Source organism: Eubalaena glacialis, chromosome X (genome assembly GCF_028564815.1).
Source record: "Eubalaena glacialis isolate mEubGla1 chromosome X, mEubGla1.1.hap2.+ XY, whole genome shotgun sequence".
In the NCBI taxonomy this organism is placed as follows: domain Eukaryota; kingdom Metazoa; phylum Chordata; class Mammalia; order Artiodactyla; family Balaenidae; genus Eubalaena; species Eubalaena glacialis.
This window is the reverse complement of record NC_083736.1, coordinates 123,089,539-123,099,504: the sequence shown is the minus strand read 5'-3', so window position 1 is coordinate 123,099,504 and position 9,966 is coordinate 123,089,539. Positions and strand designations below refer to the sequence as shown.

The following is a 9,966-nucleotide window of genomic DNA, read 5'->3' as shown; positions in this document are numbered from 1 at the left end:
ATGTAGCAGCAGGGCTTCAGGTGATATAATGCCAAACTTTTTCCCTCCACTAGTGTTTTTTTAATTGAAGTATAGTTGATTTACAGTATTATTTTTCTCCACTAATATTAAACTACATCCTAACCAACACTTATTTTCCACTCTTTAATTTTTGCCAAATCTGTAGGTGTAACATGATATCTGTGGTTTCCATTTGTATTCTCTTGAGTGCTTAAGAGTTTGAGCATCTTTTCTTATGCTTATTGACCATTTGTGTTTTCTTTCCTGTGAAAGGCATCTTTATGCCTTTTGCTCACTTTTGGGGGGTTGCCTATTTCTTAAGTAATTTTTAAATCTTTATGCATTCTGGATACTAATCATTTATGAATATTATATATCTATCTATCTGGCGAGATTAACACCAATAAGTCCTCTCCTTCACTTTAAAGACCCACAAACACCCTAAGATAATTCACACAACTTTGAGACCTAACAGTGTCACGATTTATTCTCAACAACTTAAAGTCTTTACTCATGATCAGGACCCCTAGCACCTCACAGGAACCTATCTCTCTCCCAACCCCTCTCTAGGCCTCTTCACCCAACTTGGGCCTTTCTGTCGTGTTTCAAAGACTAGCAAACTCTTGATGCAAGCGCACCCAGGAGGCACTCAGGAAGTGCTCCCTAAGTGAACGAATGAAGAAAGGAAAGAACGTTACTGCGTTTCTAGGTAAAAGAGATGAAAAGAAAAAAGGAATGTTGGAGGGCCACGCCGGCTGATGATTGGCTGGCATCCAGGATGGAGGGTGCGGGGAGAGCGCGGGACATAGGAGAGGGTTTATTTACACCGGGTGGTCGCCGCCCAGCGGCTCACCACGTGGTGCGCAAAAAGCAGCGCTGCGGCAATCGCTTGTCCAAGCGAGGCGGTCGCGGCGGCCCTTTGGGCCCCGCCCCTTCCCGCCCCCCGGCGCCACGGCCCCGGCCCCCGCGGCGGCCGCGCCAGAGCCTGCGCACTGGGGCCCCAGCGCCTGCGGCGGCTCCCCGCTCTGCTGCTCTGAAGATGGCGGAGCGCGCTGGTGGTGGCACATCCCTGCGGGGGCTGCGGGAACGTATGGGTGAGCGGGCCGGCGGCTCCCGGGGGGGCTCGGGCCCGCGCGGGAGGCGGGGTTCCCGCGGCCCCGGGGACTGTCGGAGCGGCGCGGCCCGCGCCGGAAAACTTCACTCCGGAGTCGCCTTGCGCGCCGTCGGGTGCTCCCCTCACCCCCGCCGGAGCGCCCTGGGACGGGACGGGGCGCCGAGAGGGGACGCGGGCGGGAGGGGAGACGGCCGGCCCGCGCCACCAACGGCCCAAGTCCCGCGGCCCAACTGCCACCGCCAACGGCCGTACCCCCGCGGGCGGGCGGGGCGCGAGAGAACTAACGGGCGCTGCTGGGGCGGGAGGGCGGGGGCCTGGCACCCCGTAGCCCGCGGACGGTCCCGAGCCCCGCCTGCCGTTGGGGAGAGGCGGACGCCCTCGCAGCCTTCGGAACGGCCGCGCCGCTGCCCGGGAGGTGCGGGCGCCGGGACGGCCCTCGCGGCTCGGGGCAGCCCTGGAATCTTCCCTCTGCCCGGGGCGCTCGCGCTTTCATCCTCTCCCACGGTCGCAACCCCGGTCTCTCCCGCATCCTCCTGGTCAAGGTCTGGTTAAGATCCGGTGAGGAGGGGGCCTTGGGGGTCTGGCTTTGAAACTTGGGATGAAACTTGGTCCCCCTGCTCCTCCTGGTTTGCTTCAGCACATGACTTCGCCAGGATGTCACCTTCCGTGGGACATCTTGCAGACCCTAGGCTGAACTGAACGGGACTCAGCGCTTCAGAGTGCTTTCTTCTAAACTGGTCCCATCGCCAAGAAGTTCCCCCCCCCCAAAATCGTTAATTTTATAAAATTTGTCAGGATTTGGCATTGCTTAGGCCAGGAGACTGCTTCACTACTTGAGCGAGACAGTATTTCTTGCTTGTGGGAGGTTGCTTTTAGTTCTCGGGCTAGTTTCCTCCTATATGAGCTTGAATAAAACAGCCTTGATGATTTTATTGAAATCCTTAGGGATTTTTTTCATTTGCAGTTGAAAAATTAGACCGGCTGCGATTGGGAGGGTTTATGTTACTTCAGAACGCTTTGAATCAACTCCCCAGAGAATAATGTTAGAAGCAAAAACACTTTCATTATTGCACAGGGTGAAAAACTCTTCTGTCTCTAGCTTATTATGGTTCACCTACAGGGAGAGTTTGCAATAAATTCATTGTTTTATTGCTTAGTGACACCTAAGGTCCTCTGACATTGAATTATTTCACTGATTTAAACTGACCGGCCTTCTGGATAACCCCCCAAAGTATTTGCATACTGAATGTTGAAAAGTATTTTTAAATTTTATATGGGACAGTTGCTTGAATTCACAGTATTTTAAACTAAAAACTTAAGCAAAAAAAGGCTTAACCGAGAACCCTAGTTGACCTCCTTGCTGCCCATTTTGTATTAGGAATTGAAAACATCACATGTTAAACTTTTACAGAGGACCACCTTGACCAGAAAGAACTTACTTCATGGTCTCAGCGTTTTCCTGAAGGGGACAAAGAGTCAGTGAAATATTCTGCCACTTTGTGGCAATTGCTTCTTTTCTGTTATCCGAATAACAGTGAGTAGACTTCGTTGCTGTTTTAGGCAAAGCTCCCTGAATCTGCCTTATTTTTGTGGTTCCCTGATTGCAAATGTCTTTGGTTTTCTATTTTTTTCTAAATATTTTCTCACCCTCTCCCTGGCCTAATGACATGCAAACTGTAACAAGGCCATGAAGAGAGACCCTTGGTATGGGCGGAATGGATCTGCACTCCCAACTGCTCAGCTTTGAATGAGGGTGGATCCAGGTCTGGGCCGGCAACTGTGCGGAAGGGTCAGGGACTGGGCTGCTGGAAGACAGTCTGCTGCTAGACACCCCCCAGCCTACACTTTGAGGGCTACATCCAGCAGGAGCGCAAGATAAGGCTTTGTAGCAATTGCTTCTTTTTATTCTGTTATCCAAATAATGGTGAGTAGCACTGTATCCACTAATCTGTAGCAGTTAGTTTCCTAGTACGGTTGCTGTCTGCCACAACCGTAGCCCTTTTTATAATAATTTTTTAAAAACCTTTCAATCATTTTTTTTTTTTTTTTTGCAATCTACGCCCTTTGCTACCTAATGAGAAATACTAGTTTACTAGTTTGTGTGATCTAATGTTTCTAATTAGTACAGAAGAAAGGTCATGGAGAGGTGGGGCTACAGATTTTAGATCGAACTCTGACTGAGAGTGATGTCTAGAGCAACAGCTGAGGCAGACAATACGGAATTGCTATTAAGTACTGGGATGAGTATTTATCATTGGCATCTCATGGGATTAAGCATTTTGGGGTGATTGTGCTTGGGTGCAGCTTTAGGAAGATTCTTGAACTAATTGTCATGGAAAAGTGTTCTTCTTCCTTTCTTGCATTTAGCTTGCCCTAGTGGAGCAGAGCTCTTGTGACACAGATTGTGTGTGTGCGTGTGCACGCGCGTGTGTGCGTGTGAGTGTGTGTTGAGGAAGGGGGAGTGGTGTTTCTGGAGAGAAGCAGAAATATTCCACTATGTTGAAGTCAGTAGTGACCTAAAATGCTTTATGTCCAGAAGGGGCCTCAAAATTTCAATGACATCTTTTACAAATCAAGTGTAAAGCATTCTTTAATCTTGGCATCCTAGTGGCATCTATTTTTGGTTCATTTCATTCTGAGGTTTTTATTGGGCTAGATGGCTAGGATGATTGAGTTTGTTGTTTTCCCATCATAGAAGGAGAATGGGGGAATTCCATGGTGGTCCAGGGGTTAGGACTCCGCACTCTCACTGCCGAGGGCCCGGGTTCAATCCCTGGTCAGGGAACTAAGATCACACAAGCCTCGAGGTGTGGCCAAAAAAAAAAAAAAAAAATGGAGAATGATTTTCTTTTTGTAATGTCTTTTACACATTTCCTCTAAACTTAGGCTTTTCCTAGCCACAGCATAACAGTGCTTACTTTAGAGAAAAAAAAAAAGTAAATGCTTTATTTTAAAATATTTCCATTTCCAAAATATTTCCATTCTGTATTTCCAAAGTATATTTTAAACCAAAGCCCATATATTTCATTTACTTATTGTTGAATAAATTTTACACATTTAGATCTTAATTCCTTCATTGTGGTATTTTAAAAAGAAGTAACCTTAGAAGTAGCTGAGGTGGGAATACTAAACTAAGTCATATGAAGGTTGATGTGGGTTTTGTACAGTCTGGTCCTTGATAATTATGTAATGTTTCAAAGTTAAGTTGCTTCTTAATCTACAATTAAGTTTTGGCTTTACCAGTTGCTACCTGTGTGATCTGGGAAAGTTATGTTTAGCCTCAGTTTTCTCATCTGTTAAAAAAAAATGAGGAAAATAATAATATCCACTTTATAGGATTGTTATGAGAATTAAATGAGGTAATAACCAATGAAAACAACTTCATAAATGGTGGTATACATTATTTGTTATGGCAATTTTTTGGAAATACAGAGTAAGATTCATAATTCAGTTTTAGTAATAAACTCTACTTGTTTTCTTATGTAATCTCCAGGCAAAAGGTAACTTTTAACTTTAATTTTGGATTTAGAGTTAGTATAAGAACTGTAGAAGTACTCTATTGCACCTGTTACTTGAAAGTGAATTAAGTAAATTCTCTCATTGAATGGAGTTGAATAAAATGTTCATTTTGTTAAGTCCAGACATAAAGGCTTTCTCCCACTGTGTGGACATTTTTAGAGCCTGTTCTTTTGGTGAATGTATTTCTTGCCAGTAGGAATTTGGACGTAAAGATCTAAAAATAAGATTTGAGGGGAGTTCCCTGGTGGTCTAGTGGTTAGGACTCAGTGCTTTCACTGCCGTGGCCCGGGTCCAATCCCTGGTCGGGGAACTGAGATCCCGCAAGTGGTGCGGCACAGCCAAAATTTAGAAAAAATAAATAAAAATCAGATTTGATATTATAACCTTTATATGATTTGGTTCATTATTGCCACCACAGCTATTTCTAAGGTTACTTCTGAGTAATAAGATCTTAAATCTGGTAAAATTGTACATTTTGAGAAGAATCGTCCTTATGGCCAACTAAATTATGCCAAAATATGGACTTTCCTTAGGATTTTTAAGCAGGAAAACTGAATGTGCAGAAGCAACAGTGGTTTTCTCTATGCTCACATAGAAATGTTGTGAGTGGAAGGGAGGGTGTGTAGGATGGTTTAATTAACTTGTAGACTATAGTTAAGAATTTTCTTAATACACTAGTACTCAAATTCAGAGGATAATCGTGGTCCACAAAATTGATGCTAGTTAAATAACTGAAGAAGCTGACAAGAATCTAATCTTCAATTCAAATAGCTAGATCATGGATTATCTGAGCTGTTAGGTCTCTGAGATTTAAAAAAAAATCCTTTTCCCCTTTTGAAATGGCGATCTCTATGGCAACAATTGTGACGTCACTTTCAAGGTTACTCTATAAAATGGCTCCCAGATATTTTTCCTCAGTGGCAAGTAACATCTCAAAGTCCATTCATTCTGAGTACAACCACAATCCCTCTATTCACTTATTTTATAGTTGCCCATCTACAGCTGTTTTATGTTTTTCTTGATATGTAGAACCCAGAATTGTATGCAGTATCACAGGGGCATATTTCCTGTGCTTTTATACGAGAGTAGAAGAGAGTTTTCAGTGTTATTCTCCAGCTCCTTCCTGAAGATGCCTGGTACTATGGGGCATTTTAGATACAGCCATATATGGAATTAGAGTTCAGGGAATTCCCCAAGAACTTGTTTTTGTATCATCTTAGAATTTTAGTTTTTCTTACTTTCCCTCAAATCGTGCTCCCATACTCTTATATTTCACCCTTATTGAAGTTTATTTGCCATTTTCTACCTGTTCACACAAGATGTGTAAATTTATATTATATAATTTATATTTATTTGCTTGACATTTTCCTACCTAGAAAAATACCATTACATTGGCAATTCCTTGAATGTTTTCTCCACCTTCACTGTGCATCAGAATAGAGCTTTTAGCAACTGCAAAGGCCTGGGCCCCATTCTCAGAGAGTGGAGGCGGGGAGGGGAAGGCTTTGCTAATTTTTTTTTAAAGCAATTTGGGTGACTCTCCTGTGGAGCCAGGGTTGGAAGCCCCAGATCTAGGTAATTTATAAATGTACTCCTTATATTGGGCCCAATCTCTGAGGCTCTCACCGTTGACACTTTTGCATCCAAATTCAGATCCATAAACTCCAAATCTTTTCTAAATTCCCCCAATTTATGGCGAAACATTTTTCCAAATCCTTGCCAGCTCAGTTTTTCTAGTACTTGCTATAATGTCTGTCTGAGGCATTTTTGAAAGCTATTAATCATTAGCTCTTACTCACCCACCAGCTCGTGCTGCTACTTCTACTGACAACTCTGTGTGCACAGATAGGCTGGCATGTCTACGGTAAACACTGTTAATTCTTTGTTGAATTATTGTTGAACATCATAGGTACTCAGTATGTCTTTCCTGACCCAGAGTCTGTCATGATTTTGCCTTGTAGAAGAGATTCTGTCCTTTATCATCGAAGATACAATTGGCTGTGCTTTGCCACCCCTGGATTAGCTGTTCATATTTTTTCTTTTTTTTTTAATTAATTTATTTATTTATGGTTGTGTTGGGTCTTCATTGCTGCATGCGGGCCTTCTCCAGCTGTGGCGAGCTGGGTCGTTGTGGTGCGCGGGCTTCTCACTGCAGTGGCCTCCCCTGTCTCAGAGCACGGGCTCCAGGCGCGCGGGCTTCAGTAGCTGTGGCACGCCGGCTCAGTAGTTGTGGTTCCCGGGCTCTAGAGCGCAGGCTCAGTAGCTGTGGCACACGGGCCCACTTGCTCCGCGGCTTGTGGGATCCTCCCGGACCAGGGCTCGAACCTGCGTCCCCTGCATTGGCAAGTGGACTCCTAACCATTGTGCCACCAGGGAAGTCCCGCTGTTTGTATTCTTAATATCGAATCCCTTTCCTTTATCTCCCTGTATTTTAGTTGCTGCTGCTAATGCCATTGCTGAAGAAAGACGGAGTCAGGGTAGCTTTAGCGCTCTTCCGTCACAGCCCTCAAATATAAAATCAGCATTTAAACCAGGTATAATTTCTAGAATGCTTTGATAGATGTCAAAGTGTTATATCCTTAAAGTTTGATATGTTATGTCTAACTGTATTCTTTCTTTTTTTTTAGTATTAGATGGATCTGTGCTTAAAAATGATGTAAAGCAAAGATTAGCAAAGGAGCGCAGAGAGGAGAAAAAAAGACAAGATGATGGTATATTTTAGACTTTTTAAAAAAATTAAAATGAATGAATTTTATGTTAAGGTTATATATTTCCAAAGTGGTTTTACTTACTTTTTAATCTGTTCATATGATAGATTACACATTTTACAGTATGTGTTATATTGGATTAAAAGCTTATACTAAATGAGATAAAGAAGGTCCATGAAAAATATTTGACCAAATTGTTTTATTTTTGAACTAGTAGTTTCTGTTAGCTTTAATTTTCTGAAAATTAAGGTATGAAAATTTCTTCAACATTTGTAGAAACAAGCAAAATGAGATTTCAGTAAAAATGACTTAAAAACAAAAATGAGGGAATTCCCTGGTGGTCCAGTGGTTAGCAGTCTGCTTTCACTGCCGGGGGTGGGTTCAAAAACAAAAGCAAAAAACAAAAAAACAAAAAATGGAGTTGCTAATAATCCTAACATAGATACGGTATCTTTCACTGATTGCTATGCTTTTCAAGTGTAACTTTGGATCAATTAGGATCTAGAAGAATACTCTTTCTACACCTTGAGAGAATGCTTTTTCAACTATGTATTTTTCCCATCTGGCCCTGTAAATCCACTGCAAAACTAGTGCTCAACTTCATTCAAATAAAATAGCAATTGTCTTTGTTCTGGTGAGGAGCTGTGTCTTCCTGTAGCTCTTTAGAAGAGTGTTTTACAACTGCATAGGTGGCTCTGCAGGCTTTAGTGAGGGGAAATTTGAACGTAGGAAAACATCATGCTGGTCAGTAATGTGGTATGTGCCTAAAGCCCATGAAGGTCAAACTGGCATGCTTAATATGGTCTGTCTAGATGAGGCCTTTGAAAAGAAGTTTCCTAGTACAAGGGAAAAAAACATATATTCTGGCCATGTGTTTTTTTTACGTCTTATTTTAATGTATAGCATATTAATCTGATGGGGTTTGACTTCAGCTCAAGTCAGCAGAAACATCACATGAAAGAAAATATTTCTTCTGAATTTGGAATTTTAGTTCGGACAGGAGGAGAGTCATCTAAGCCAATTCAGTTCTCAGGAGTTAAATGAACACCCAGTGGAAATGATTCTTTTGTGGCCATCTCTATTCACTTATATAATAAGTCTTTAGTCATTAGCACAGGTTATGTTATTTTTAAGAAAGAGAATAAAATATAAACTTTTTCCTTCTCTGTCTGTAATGTGGAAAACTTAAATATTTTCTTGGCTCTTACCTTGCATTTGGAATATTTCAGCTAATAAAGAGACACAACTACTTGAAAAAGAAAGAAAGTCTAAGATCCTATACGAAAAACAGATGGAAGAAAAGCAGCGAAAGCTGAGGGAACAGAAAGAAAAGGATGAACAACGGAGAATATCTGCAGAAAAAAAGAGAAACGAAAAGTTACAGGAAGAAAGGGTACATGTTCTTCTAGCCTGTTAATCAGATGATGCACTGTGTTGCCTGGTTCTGCAGTGCTTTTTTCGTAGCCCTTCTCTGCTTTTACGGGAACCAATCCCAATTCTTCTTTCGTCTTTCCTTCAGCATTAGCACCTCTTGCCCCATCCTGATCAGAGCCTTGCACGTCCAGGGAGAGAACCCTGTCCACTTGCAGGGTGCCTGCGGCCTGGGCTTTGCTCTGAGCGGCTTTCTCTCCTACAAAAGGTGTTGTCCATTGCCTAGTATACACCTACCCACCGTGCCAGGCCCCCTGAGAGGCCCCCGTCTGACCCTGACCCTCTGTGCTTCTCACTGCTCTGCTCTGCTTCTCACCACTCGGCTCATTGTGTGAGTGGCAGAGGCCCAGCCACGCCAGAGCCTTGCACTCTCCCACGGTGCCCTGGCTCCCTCTCCTTTGCGCTCTCTCCCCCCTCCCCTTCTTGTTCCTTTTTTTCTCTCTGTTGTTTTGTAGCCCTGCTCTCTCTTTTCCTGTCTGGACTCTGTTTTGGTGTCTTTGGCACTCTGTTGGTATGAGTCACTGCCTCTGTTGTGCCCTCTCTTTCCCCCTCTGTCCCTCTTCATTCAGTTTGTCTTTGTTGTGTGGGCATCTGGCTGCCTGTCTCAATCTGTATGATTCTCTCTGGCACCAAGTTTCTCTCCTGTAGGTTGTTCCACAACTCTACTCTGAGTGTCCTTGGCGCCTTCTGAATTCACATGTTCTGTCCTGTTCCTTGCTGTCATTCTCTCTTTTCTTTGTTCCAGTGACTCTCAAGTGTCCCTGAGTGAGTCTTGGTCTGTCTTCGGCTCTCTGTCTGACTGACTCTGGCCTTTTTCTGCCCGAGGCACCTCCCTTTTCTTTCTGCTTTCTTTGTCTTAGCTTGTCCCTCTTTTCTCTCCCCATCTTTAGAGTTTCTGCCTCTCTCAGTATGTGGATTTTTATCTCCCTCTCTTTTTTTCTGTTGCTCCAATTTTTAAATGTTTTTTTCTCTCTTTTTCTCTTTGGTTTCATTTCTCCCCAAGAGCCCCCTTCTCTGTGTCTTTCTCTGTGGTGCTCGCTTTTCCTCCTAATTTGTGCACACAGTTGGCTCTTGCAAATGCCTCACCCCCCAGCCCTTACCCCCATTGGCGAATCTTCCTTATTCTAGGACTATTCCTGTGCTGTTTCTTCCCTGTCCATGGTCCACTAGCACCGTCTGTCTTTTTTTTTTCCA

General features: G+C 43.4%; 1 protein-coding gene across 4 annotated transcripts in view; it reads left to right on the top strand.

Moving 5' to 3' along the window:
* The first annotated feature begins 997 nt into the window (after nucleotides 1-997).
* The window catches only part of MAP7D3 (MAP7 domain containing 3), a 35,738-nt gene continuing 26,769 nt past the window's right edge, over nucleotides 998-9,966 (top strand). For all 4 annotated transcript variants that reach the window (XM_061177812.1, XM_061177810.1, XM_061177811.1 and 1 more), the window contains exons 1-4: nucleotides 998-1,094; nucleotides 7,069-7,167; nucleotides 7,261-7,344; nucleotides 8,571-8,734. In XM_061177812.1, the coding sequence (XP_061033795.1) occupies nucleotides 1,040-1,094; nucleotides 7,069-7,167; nucleotides 7,261-7,344; nucleotides 8,571-8,734 (402 nt within the window). In that variant the 5' untranslated portion in view covers nucleotides 998-1,039. The remainder of the gene's footprint in view (nucleotides 1,095-7,068; nucleotides 7,168-7,260; nucleotides 7,345-8,570; nucleotides 8,735-9,966) is intronic.